This window comes from Gigantopelta aegis, chromosome 9 (assembly GCF_016097555.1).
Source record: "Gigantopelta aegis isolate Gae_Host chromosome 9, Gae_host_genome, whole genome shotgun sequence".
NCBI classification, from domain to species: domain Eukaryota; kingdom Metazoa; phylum Mollusca; class Gastropoda; order Neomphalida; family Peltospiridae; genus Gigantopelta; species Gigantopelta aegis.
In genome coordinates this window covers 50,450,052-50,464,201 of record NC_054707.1, presented here as the reverse complement: position 1 = coordinate 50,464,201, position 14,150 = coordinate 50,450,052, and the positions used below count along the sequence as shown (strand labels likewise).

Sequence of the window (14,150 nt, the reverse complement as noted above, 5' to 3'; positions counted from 1 at the left end):
TCGATTTCGACAGATATCTATGAATACTTGTACATCCATTACCACGGTTGATTAATCATTGAGTTTCTTTCTTGGGTTAACCAATAGTTGTTATTTGTCAAATGGTATATAAGAAATATTTGGATTGGTCAACATGGAAAAGTCTATGAACATGGTCTCTGCTACATTTTAAAAATACAAATATTTTACAAGTCAGTTAAATGCTGGTGAAGATAAAATAAAAAAAGTAATTATTTTGCGAGCAACGTGTAACTTTTGAACTGTGACATTGTAGGCTTTCCAAGATCAAAAAATATATTTATTATATTTTCAAAATCAAATGCAATGTTTGTACATATGAAAACAGGTATGTCGTCTGATTGGAATTGCCGAGTTGACGTGCTAAACATCGACTCGTCTTGTTCGTGTGGCGTGGCTGTGGTGACAGTTGTTATAAATGTATTGGACCTGGAAACTCCACAGTAGCAGGCAGATGAATCCTATTTCTTCTGAAAGCACATATCGAGGAATCCCGAATCTAAACAAAACAATTAAAAAATATATATATACATGTATTATTAAACACAGAAAAAAAAAATCTAAAACAAACATTAAAAATAAACCATTGATGGATGATGGAGAGTAAAAAGAATTGCTTCCTTTATTAGTCCAGACAACATTACTCAAACTTTAACTGAAATGATTTGCTTTCTCAATGATTCATGCACTTTAGATTTTCTTTTGTGTTCATATTGTTCCTGATTTATTCAGAGTTTTCCCCTCGAGCTATTGCATTAAATATATGGTACGGGCTTTAAGAAATTATTATTTGTCCATAATATGAACGAAATTCTCTATGAATATTTATGCACGTATTTAAAATAGTATTTTAAAGAAAACAACACAAATGCAGACTTAACAGTTAATAAACGCCTACAAGGCGTTTTAAGCACGTGCTTTATAAGTACATGTGACATATTTAAATAAAACCTTTCATCGCTTAATGCAAAGTGTATAATGATTAAAAGAACAAGCTGTATTTGTCAATACACAGATCAGTATGGGAAGCAACCACTCTGGTACTGGATGATAGTAACATGAGTTGTTTCCCTTTAACATTGAGCGTAATTTGTTTCTCGCCCCATGTTACTTTTTCCGATGGCGACTATGTCCTAGGTCAGTGATGCCTGGTTTATAGTTGCACTTATGGATGTTTATTCCAATGAAAGCTTAAAAATTCTAAAATTAGTTAAATTACATTAAACAGATCAAGTTTGTTGTTTTGTTTAGATGACTTTTACCTCTTTTATACAATTAATAATAAATTTAATTCAATAATTATTTTTAAAACATGCATTGCTACAAAACACACCCACCCACCCACACAAAACCCAACGAAACAACCCCCCCCCCTCCCCTCCAACAAAAAACCCAAACATAAAACGATGAATGAAGATATAAATACACAACTATCTTCTACGGATCTAGACAATTCATAAACACCAAGGGTAAATCCAGGCTAAAGTATCCTGAGGCAAATATATGTGAAATGTTAGACTTCCTCACTGACAACAAATATGTCAAATGAGGAGAAAGGACATATAGAAAGGAAATATGAATCCACATGGCTACCACTGTCCTCCACTACCTGCCGATTTGTTTCTCTAGGCACACAAATCAGAATTTCTCACTAATCTGGTTAAATCGACAAAGGAATCTGTCTAAAACGTTTTTATTTTATGATATATTGATGATCTTATATCATTCAATAATAGCAGGTTAACAGATTACCTTTTATTGATTTACCCCAACAAGTTAGAAATAAAAGGTATTAAATCGCTTTCATACCTCGACCTAGGCATAGAGATTCAACGCGACACTGGCTTACAAACTAAGCTGTATGATAAATGGGAGGACTTCAGTTTTGCAATAGTTCATTTTTCATTTATGTCGTGCAAGAGACCTTCTGCTTTCAGCTTTTGGAGTCTAACATAGCACAACTTCTAAAATATCTTAGGGCATGCTGATTGTATGCAGATTTCAAAAGTTGTTCCATCAGGGTTATGATGTACAGGGACTTCTGAGGCCATTCAAAAACCTTTATGGTAAACATTTGGAGGCTATATCTACTACATACGATTCATCACTGACCTTTACTTTTAACTTTATTAGCGTGCCTATATCCAAAGTATCTACACACTAAATTTCGCCTTTAATTCACTAACTGGTTGATTGTTTAACCTGCGCTATGTGACCTAAGATCAAGCTTTAGGTTTCCTTTGTTTGACAGGCAGTCACGGATTGAGTCGTATTTCCACTCCAGTGGGTCTTGGTTATCCCGAGTATTCTTCCATTCGAGAGCCAGACGGACATTTGGACGGTTATGATCGCTCTCTCAGACAAAGATAACTCTTCCGCGTTTTCGCTGTAGAGTTATCTTTGGCTGAGAAAGCGATTAGTTCCGTTCAAAAGTCCGTCTAGCTGTCGAACAATAGAACACTCGGGCTAGAACTTGGTCAGACTTTAATATTCGACGCCATTCGTTTCCAGCATTCCGAATGCAAGCCTTCTGGCATATTTCTGATCGAGTTTCCTGTGATGATTGTGTAGTGTGGTGATGACTGAACACGGAGTGTACTCATTGGCTTTGATCTTCGAGCTACTTATTTTTAGACGACCACGATGACGTTACATTTTGAACTATAGGGCCTCAGATTACAGTTATCTTCCCATTTTGTTGTCCAAAATCCGGAAATTTGACCGCGTAAGTAGTCTGCTGTTTGACTGTGATTATTTCATGGCAGACAGCTATGAAGTGGCAACTGTTTGACTGAAGTGACAGGGGATATCATGTAGTTTGTAAACATGTGTAACTTGTTGACATTGAAGACTTGTTTGTGGTAATTCCGGCCCATGCAAAAGTAGTGCTTTTTGTGTAAAATGGGTGTACTGCGGCTTGGTTTAGAGGGTGTGTCTGTTTAAACCAATATGCTGGGAGAAAGAGCTGGCCAACAGGGGTTGTCCTTTTCAGGGTATGTGTCCCCCATGCAGGCAAAGGTACATACAAAACTTCACGGGCCTGCTGATATTAATAAAAATGTTATAGCCACTAAGGCTACATAGAAACATATAGAGAAATTAATTGTGGTCTGAGGCCTGATATAGTTCACACATTACACCAGTTAAATGCTTGATTCTGATGAAAGTATTATAACCAGAGAGGTGAAATTACACAGACTGATTGTGAATACCACAAGGAATATGAAAACTCATTTATTTATTTTCTCAGTATTTTATTAAATTAAAACACTTTTTTTTTAATTTATTAAAAATTAAAATTTTTAATTTTTAAATTTCAATATCCTCCAAAATAGCATAAAATGACCTCTGATGTTACTACAGGTTGTTGCAATATTTTTTTTAACAGTTTTGAGCTAATAATTTGGTAAAAAAGAGCAAAAGTTGGATTTTGTTAGTCAATATTGAGATTTTAATTGTTTTTTACATGTTGAATTTTAATGAGTTTCTCAATTATTGCAATTGGACAGAATATCTAAATATAATGAATATATCACTACTAAATGTAATTAAACACTTTAAATAAATAGTATACAGTTTTTAACAAGATTAAGTACTCTAATAATACATTTCACCTACATTTATGTAAATTACACACTTCAGTCATTTTTTCAAAAATGGTCTTTTATCCTTAGAAAATTATATAGGCTAATATTCTATGCTGTCTGAATGTATTTATTGTGTTCAGTAATCAGATGCTGGTATACTTGTCAAGTTTATTGCAGAAAATGTGCCAAAAAGGTTAACATTTGGCTTGTAATACATATGGCAGAATAATCCATAATGCATATTCAGTGATCATTACTACAAACATCCTTCCAATCAAGAAATACTACACTGAGGTATCCAAGACACTGGCACATGACTACACTTGTTAACAGTTATCACTGGAAACTGAAAAATATGGTGCAAGTACCTCTTGGTAGGATTTATATCAGCATTTTGTGACAAAATCTTTATTTTCAAAGTTGTCGTCAACAAAAAACATATTATGGTGTATACCTAAGTAATATCTGTAGAGCATATTCATATTAATATGCATTTATATGGACTGTTTTGCCTTTTACAAAGTGGCTACATGTCTAATACAGTAAATGAAGTAGATTAAGTAAATACAGCAGGTCAAAATTGAATCTGAGGCCTATCATGTCTAATTTTCCCTGAAATTAGTGTGTAAACATTTGTTGCAAATGGCCCCAATTTTGTGACTTTCACCATCCCTCTGACACATTTCGAATAATGTACCATGAATTCAGTCACCATATCTTTAATAAGCCTCCACTTATCATATCTAAAATGCACAATTTTACAGTTTTAGATTTTAATTTTTTTCAAAAATTTAAATTTAAGTTTAATATTTAATTAAAAATGAAGTAAAATCTAATGATTGATTTTTTTTCCTTTAAATATTTCAAAATCTTTCCAAGACAACACTGTGCAGATAGAACATATGTAGAAGAAAAAATAGCTGCTCATTGTATGAAGAAATTCCAAAATTTGATAAAGTTATTACATTTTGAAGTTGGTGTCCCTCAAGTTTCCATTGCCAAAATTGGCCATGGCGAGGCACTATGGTAGGTGTTTTAACACAGCCTCTATATACTCTCAGTTTAAAGGTGACATCCCGATACTTACTGAGCATTGCTTTAATATGTATATCATTGGAATGCATTAGTGTGGGCCAGTTTTCAGGGGGAAAAATGGACTGATAGGCCTCAGATTACAGTTATCTTCCCATTTGGTTGTCCAAAATCCGGAAATTTGACCGTGCAAGTAGTCTGCTGTTTGACTGTGATTATTTCATGGCAGACAGCTAGGAAGTGGCAACTGTTTGATTGAAGTGACAGGGGATAGCATGTAGTTTGTAAACATGTGTAACTTGTTGACATTGAAGACTTGTTTGTGGTAATTCCGGCCCATGCAAAAGTAGTGCTTTTTATGTAAAATGGGTGTACTGCGGATTGGTTTAGAGGGTGTGTCTGTTTAAACCAATATGCTGGGAGAAAGAGCTGGACAACAGGGGTTGTTCTTTTCAGGGTATGTGTCCCCCATGCAGGCAAAGGTACATACAAAACTTCACGGGCCTGCTGATATTAATAAAAATGTTATAGCCACTAAGGCTATATAGAAACATATAGCGAAATTAATTGTGGTCTGAGGCCTGATAGTATTGAGTTAACCTGCCCAGTCTTGACCTATTTCGGAGGCCATGTTGAACTATTTAGGCTGGTGTCGATCTACTTGTGACCTTCGGAAGTTGGCTATAGGGTATACAGATTACTTTTGTGGCTACCGTCAGTTGTCGATTGTGCTAGTGACCATATCTACATTTGTTTTGTTTTACAAATTGATAATATTCACAGTTCATAGTAGTTTATATATTTCAGAAGAAAATGGTCTCGCTATATTGAGCGAGAGAGAGAGAGAGAGAGAGAGAGAGAGAGAGAGAGAGAGAGAGAGAGAGAGAGAGAGAGAGAGAGAGAGAGAGAGAGAGAGAGAGAGAGGACCTTGGTAGATAGGAAGGAAACCTGCTGCCTCCACATATTACTCTCTTACTGGAAAACCAACAATATATCATTATATGCGCTTTCCCACAGACACAGTCTTTTGATGTACCAGTCGTGGGACAATGAACGAGACTCTGATCAAACAGAATTCATGGCGGGCGCTCGATCCTGCTACCCATCGCACCCCATACGAAGGATGTATTATCGCCTACGCCCCGAACAACGATCAACTGCAGTTCCTAGACCACCACGTTAATTGTTCGGCTACCGAAACATTCTCAAAACGAATGTTAAGTTAATCGACGATACATGTGGGGGCCTACAAACCACGTGGTCTATTTTGAATTTTTGTTTTCCTTCAGAAATTTTAATTTGTTTCAAATTTTTTATGTATGTATGTATGTATGTATGTATGTATGTATGTATGTATGTATGTATGTATGTATGTATGTATGTGTGTATATTGGTGGCACTTAAGTCTGCGCACCTAAGCATTTGTGTTATATTTTAAAGTTAAAATATTTCTTTAAAAATATTTGTTTCACCGCCACAGTACAAAGGAACAATAAACGCGCTGCTACTGAAAAGTAACAATTATATATATATATATATATATATATATATATATATATATATACATACATATATATATATAGTGATTTCCCTAGAAATTAGGCAAGGCATGGTAGACCAAACACTTTTGGGGCATTTTCACCATTTTCGGGGCACTTGTTTTTCATTAAAAATACACCCAAATTAATTAAAATAAACATTAAAGTAATTTATGTGTTTGCTTTAATAAATGAATGGCAAAGTATATAAAAGGCATATTTTATTAATTAATTATACATTTTGGGGTGGTTTATGAAGGCAATATTAGAATTAATTAGTGAAAAAGGCTTGTTTAATCTCAGGGCAGCATGACACTGATTAAGGCAAGATGGTGCTAGACTATTGAGGCAAGCTAGGGAAAACACTAATATATATATATATATGTATATATATATATATACACACACACACACAGATACATATACATATATATATATATATATACATACATATATAAATTTATATATATACACACAAACACACACATTCATACATACATACATACATACATACATACATACATACATACATATATATATATATATATATATATATATATATATATATATTAATTAAAATATATATATATATATTAAGTCAAGTAATGAGCGCTTTTTAGAGGCCCCCCCTTTTATTTACTGGTCTGTATGACGGCACATAAGTCTGCTCAGAAAATATTAAAACGACCACTTCTGTTGCTACTGTTCACAGAAACAACAAACAGGTAAATTCTAGACAACAAACACTTCCTATGATAGTTTGTTTTAGGTTAATTTAGATTATGCAAATAAGATAAATATAAATGGTGTTCCATGCTCCTTGTTTGGATAACAGCAAATGACAATATAAAAAAGCCAATGTCAAAATATATGGTTATTATTCAACAAAAAGTTGTCTGTTTTAACTGTATAAATGAGCACAAATAGTGTTCGTTAGCAATGATAATTATGAAACGGACTATAGCTAAAATGGGCCATACTGTAAGCTTTAATAATCTGAGCAGCCATATTGGTTGTGTTGTGTCACTCGGAGGGAAATTCAAAGTTACTATGCTTGGACGTTTACGTTAACAGACAAAATAAAACATTTATTTCATTTATAGATTCATAAATTACAATAAGGTTTGTACTGAATCTTAATATATAAGGTTGCTCATTACAATGGTGACAGACACGTGTTAACAGGTGATACATCAAATTGTTATTTATTATTTGAAGTTTACTTCAAATTAGGTTTATAATACACAGGAATAAGACCTCCCGCCACTTAAAAACGATCTAACATACAGATATAAATACATGTGTTTACATGATTGTTTACAATCGTAACCAATCAGGAGCAAAATTCCATCGGGAGTATTTCACAGAAGGCAAGTTTGCTGTGAGGGTTGTCCATTGTGCAGGAGTATTTCCAAGTTTTTGACCACCACCACCATCCCCACATTGGTTGTTTGGTTAGGTTTAGATCTTGTTATTGTGTGCACACATATTGATTAAATGTTTTTTAGTCATTTATGCATAATATGTATATATGTATTGGGAAAAGTAATGTGGATCAGTTATCAGTTAAATACACTGTCGGCTGAGATTGCCATAGCAACGTCTCTTGCAGTTCATTAAAACACACTGTCGGCTAAAGTTGTCCTAGCATTCGATCTTGCAGTTAATTAATACAGTGGGCTGAGGCCACTTATGGGACTGATCTTGCAGTTAACAAAACACATTGTCGGCTGAGGTCACTTGACTGATCTTGCCATTTCAGTTAATACACTGTCGGCTGAGGTCACTCACGTGGCTGATCTTACAGTTCATTAAATACACTGTCGGCTGAGGTCACTCACGTGGCTGATCTTAGAGTTCAATAAATACACTGGTCAGCTGAGGTCACTCACGTGACTGATCTTACAGTTCATTAAATACACTGGTCAGCTGAGGTCGCCCTAGCAACTGATCTTGCAGTCATGTATTTTATTCATATTCATACCCATGTTTAACTGTAGTTAATTATCATATGATGTCTATAGTTCTCCTATTTACATTTATATTCAAGCATTGGGTGACTTGTACATGTATCCCTGTGTAACACTCTACAGCAACCACAACTGCACCCTTTTTATTCCAAAGATTAAATGAATGTAAGGTACACTCTTGTTGTTGTTCTTGTGTGATTATAAACTATCAGTTTTATACATAAATTCACAATCAAGATGTGTTGTTTTAACAATTGTTTTATGCATTAAATTAACATTATTTGTTTGTTTCAAGACGTAATATAACGTAATTAGCATGTGCAGATTTTGAGACTAATGTGACATGAGTGTATGTATGTATGTATGTATGTATGTATGTATGAATATCTATAAAGTGTATGTATGTCGTATTTGACTATTACATACATAGAGATATTAACGCACTGGCGCAGGGGATAATAAATCCATTCTGGGTTCACAAAGTGTCCCATGCCATTGCTGAGGCTCGAACATGTGGCACCGAATCGCCCGCAACTTGCAGACTTGCCACGATACGTTCTGAGCTATCGATTTATTCTTATAAAGGACGTTCTTTAACTCAACCACATGAATGGGGCCTACATGCTACGCGGTCGATCCCGTTTACGTGCATGAAACAGTGGGCAGACCTGGCACTGGCTAGTATGTATTGATGTATGAATATCTATATGTTGTCTGTATGTCTAGGTTGACTGTTACATACATAGATATTAACGCACTGGCGCAGGGGATAATTAAATCCTTTCTGGCATCACAAATTGTCCCACCTCAACATGGTGCAGGGGTGTAACGTTCTCTTTGAGAATGGCCAATACAGCACAAATTGAAATTTTAAGTAAAATTCAGTATCTATCTGTGATATTTGTATTTTTGCACAGTTCTTTACACTGTTTTTATTTAAATCTTGAATTTTTATATTGATGTTGATCATCACCTTATTTATTTGCATTACCATAGTTTGACACCCAATAGCCGATGTATTTTTCGTGCTGGGTGTCGTTAAACATTCATTCATTCATTCATTCACAAATTGTCCCATGCCGTTACTGGGACTCGCTCGCATACATGTATGTATGTATGTATGTATGTAAGTATGTATGTGTGTATGCATGCATACATGTGTATGTATATGTGTATGTATGTATGCATGTGTCTATGTATGTATGTAACTACGCATGTGTGTATGTATGTATGTGTGTATGTATGTATGTATGTATGTATGTATGTATGTATGTATGTATGTATGTTTGTAAATGCGTAGATATAAGTACTATTTACCACCACATTTACAGATAATTGGTACTTTAAGCACTATTTATTCTGTATTTTATACCAGCAACAGGATTGGTAAATACATTTAAAACCTATAATTATCTAGACATCTCTATACGCAGGCTATTGACAGAATTTAAATAACAACAACTAATACTGTTACTCTTAAAGAAATAATTAGGGACAGACATATATTTTTAACTGTCTACATTTTGTTTAAAAACAATACCACGAAAACATTACCAATTTAAATTTAAATATATTTCATTGAGTTAACCGTAGTACGGACAACTTGCTGTTACGTTATTCTTGGTCGTGAACATTTCATTTCAAATACAATGGTATGAAGCGAGACATCATTATGAAGACCAATAAACGTCGCTTTTCAATCAGACGAGGTGAGTGGGTAATCTTTTAATGTGCAGGAATTGTTTAACGTTTTCAGATCCTCCTCACTCTTCAGGCTCAGTTCGTTAAAGGCAGGAAGGACAGAAGAAAGGGGAGGAATAATGCGTCGTGATGAGGGGCAGAGGGGGATGCGTAGTCGCGACGGTGTTCCCGGAGAACAAAACGGTACCAGTCAATAAACCGGAAATGCGAAAGGAAAAAACAGAGCAGACGACGGTTTAAATTTGGAACTTTTCTCATAGTGTTGGACATTCGAAGGTCGGTATAACAGGGGTATTTGATTAACGTGTTTCAATAACTGGGGCGGTCTGTGTCTGGTTTCACGCGCAGACGTGACATTTCAGCACTAGAACTCTCTGCTGGAGGCACGGCTCCTTGACAAGTTTAATCACTTGACGTCTTGGTCCCGCTATTCAGGCACGGTGGCTTCCCATTGAAGCAACGACAGCCTACGTATTGTTAGACATCTTGACGTCATCACGCTTTGAAAATCATTTGTAGTTACAGCATTACATTAAATCATTACAATGTACACATAACATCGCGTTTCGATCGGTTTTTGGTACTAGTACCGGCTCTACCTGTTTGGCAGTGTCTAATACGGTAAATGGACAAAACCCCACGCGGACGACCCCCTCTACCACCCACCCTAAACTCTTTACTGTCCTGGACGGAAAAGCCAGCGAAAGTCAACACCTGCGACTATGACAGGCGTGTTAATACCTATGACCTCACCTGACCGGATCTGACCTGACCTGAACCCCACTGAAAAAGACACATAACCCCAATGAAAAAGGGACATAACAACTGGGCAAAAGGAACGTAACCCCATACAGATGACAATTCGATTCGAACATAATCCCACTAATATATACAAGCCCACTCACAAGGAAATAAGTAGTCTAGTAAATAAGGTAAAATAGTTCTAAATGTGAAAAGTGTAAGATCGCATATACTATTTTGTATTCACAAAGAGAAGTAAATTGTGTAAAATAACTTATGTCAGAGTGGTTGTAGAAAGCAGTTTACTTCCACCTACGCAATGGCCAATATCCTCCAGCACTTCTGGAATGAACTCGATGCCATCACGTCTGTTATTGCAGAGCTTGTGAAGCTTACTCTTCAACTTCTTTGTGTGGCGTCGTACAATATCGATAGATAATTTATTGCATTAGGCCAAATGGCCTTCTAGCACTTACTTATATACATGTGTTAGCATACATACATATTTATTAAGATACAATGACACGCACAATACACAAACACAGTGGTAATGTAAAACGTGAAATGTAAAACATATATCTGATGCTCTCACTCCCCTGTTTCAACTTCAGGCCGAAACTAAACGGCACTCGTAGTCATAATTACAATTATTCTGACGTATGACCATTGCAGGACCTTGACACAAGGCCTCGGTGGTATGGTGGTTAAGCCATCAGACATAAGACTGGTAGGTACTTGGATCGCATCCCAGCACCGGCTCTCATTTAGAACGAGTTAATAACTCAATGGTTAGGTATAAGACCACCACACCAATTTCTTTCTCACTAATCACAAACAACCAACCACAAATCCGTTACCCAGAACCCTGTTCCACGAAGCGATTATAGCGCTAAGATCACCTTAAGTACAGGACCTTATTATGCACTTAAAATGATCTTAGCGTTAAGATCGCTTTGTGGAACGGGGGGTCTGGACAGTCAGTACAGATATGTGCCCAGGATAGTGTGATTGAACCTTAATTGGATGTAAACACGACAATAAGTATAACCAACAACAACAAAGTACCTTTGAGGGTGAGAAAAGTAAGAAACTCTTCCATGAGCTGCTCGCCGAGGACGTCGTCTTCACTGAGAGAGGGTTCAAAGGGTTCGTGGGGGGAGTACGACTCGACCCTGTTGTCCGCCACTGATCGCTTCAGGTACAAGCCTGCAGAACAACAAAACTACCTAGCTACACACCATTGGAGTATGCTGTCAGATCATCAAACTACCTGTATATAGCTACACAACATTGGAGTATGCTGTCAGATCATCAAACTACCTGTGTATAGCTACACATCATTGGAGTATGCTGTCAGATCATCAAACTACCTGTATATAGCTACACAGCATTGGAATATGCTGTCAGATCATCATACTCAAACAAAACTATCTGTATATAGCTACACAACATTGGAGTATGCTGTCAGATCATCAAACTCAAACCAAACTACTTGTATATATCTACACAACCTTGGAGTGTGTTGTCAGATCATCAATCACAAAACAAAACTACCTGTATGTTGCTACAGGACACGGGAGTATGTTGTCAGAACATTAAACTCAAACAAAACTACATGTATATACCTATAAAACACTTGAGTATGCTATCGGATCATTAAACTCAAACAAAACTATCTGAATATAGCTACAGAACATTGGAGTATGCTGTCAGACCCTCAGACTCAAACAAAGCTACCTCTATGTACATATAAGACATTGGAGTATGCTGTCAGATCATCAAACAACATGTACCTGTATATAGCTACATAACATTGGCGTGTGTTGTCAGACCATAAAACGCAAAAAAAAACTACCTGTATATAGCTACAGAACAATGGACTACGCTGTGGGATTATCAAACCCAAACCAAACTACCTGTATATAGCTACATAACATTGGAGTATGTTGTCAGATCATCAAACCCAAACCAAAATACATACATAATATTATGGTGTGTTGTCGGATTATCAGTCTACCTGTATATAGCTACACAACATTGGAGTATGCCGTCTGATTATCTCTCTCTCTCTCTCTCTCTCTCTCTCTCTCTCTCTCTCTCTCTCTCTCTCTCTCTCTCTCTCTCTCTCTCTCTCTCTCTCTCTCTCTCTCTCTCTGACTTAGCTGAAAGAAACTTGACGTCGCAGACTAGTTCCAACACACAAACATGGACATTGAATTTGGTTAATCTACAAACCTGTAAAACATTTGAATAAAGTTACAATACAGGGAAACAAGAGTCTGTGGTGTTGAATCGGAGAAATGCCCTTAAAAATAGACTAGAACTCTGTCAATAACAGTCACTTCTCAGAAGTACATGCATTTTTTTAAATATGAAAAAAGGCATTTCGTGCTTACCCTCCTCCGCCACCATCCATAAATATATGACGATAGTGGATGAGTAAACAGTTTATACGTGGTTCTGTGATTGGTTCAGCTGAAACAACAACCGTGTTCCTGTGTTATCTATTACCATTGCTCACCTTTTATAAGATGTCGTTTTAGCCGGTGTAAATCGTGGTTACTCTGGAACGAAAAAAAAAATGCACAGCTATTTTAATTGGATCTGATCTATTCTAAGATGAAAACGAAAAATATAACATTGAGGTTAACGACATCTGGAGATTACAACACAAAAAAAAAGAAAAAAAAAAAAAGAGAGAGTAAATAAGTAACTTTCAACATAATTCCTCCTAAATCACTAGATGTTCACATTTCATTTTCTACTTGAAGTTTCAATTTGCTGTTATTAATCTTGTAAATAATGTAAATAATTTTATTCAAATTATTAAATATTTGGGAAAACTTAGTATAACGTACGTTATTAATTCACGTTTCTTATATAGTGATGGATGCATTGAGCTGGAAAATAGGCTCCGAATTATGAATGAAGGACTAGATAATGCCTCCCCTCCCACCCACCCTCGAGGACAAAAATGTATGTTTTTTTGTTCTACTCTGTATAAACATAAAACTATGGCTTGTGCCCCCACCCCATTAGAAGCCGTGACTCCACCCCCCCACTAGAAATTGTGCCCCCACTCCAGATATCGTTCCTACGTGCCTGCAAGGGTTGTTTCATATGCATTTTCCCACACACACTGGACAGCACATACCACGGCTTTTAATATAGTATACCAGTCATAAGACTCTGGTTAGGACGGGAAAGATCCAGTGGTTTCATCGAAAGCGATCGATCGATCCTACGACCCTTTACACCTCAGGCGAACGCCTTCTCGGTAAATAAGTCCCCGACGACAACACGTGGAGAATCTGCTGGTTACGTATTAATGAGTTGATCTATATCACGTCAGAAGGTAGTTGTCACGGGGATTCTATAATTCCCGTAACTGAATAGAACACGATTATGAAAATATCTCTCCTAACTGTGTATCTATTAGATCTCTCTGTAACAGGCTGTTAAACCCTAGTATGGCTCGTCTCTAGGTATGATCAGAGATACGATCTTATATAAGTATATATTATTATAGCACGTTTAGCTCACTAGAAACACAACAAAACACA

At 36.2% G+C, this 14,150-nt stretch overlaps 1 protein-coding gene across 1 annotated transcript in view; it reads right to left on the bottom strand.

Annotated features, from left to right (window-relative positions):
• Window positions 1–273: 273 nt before the first annotated feature.
• LOC121380662 overlaps window positions 274–14,150 on the bottom strand; it is a 19,762-nt gene continuing 5,885 nt past the window's right edge. Inside the window, exons 2-4 of the mRNA XM_041509594.1 lie at window positions 13,109–13,151; window positions 11,653–11,793; window positions 274–517 (exon numbers count right to left, since the gene is read on the bottom strand). Coding sequence (XP_041365528.1) covers window positions 480–517; window positions 11,653–11,793; window positions 13,109–13,151 — 222 coding nt within the window. The 3' untranslated portion in view covers window positions 274–479. The remainder of the gene's footprint in view (window positions 518–11,652; window positions 11,794–13,108; window positions 13,152–14,150) is intronic.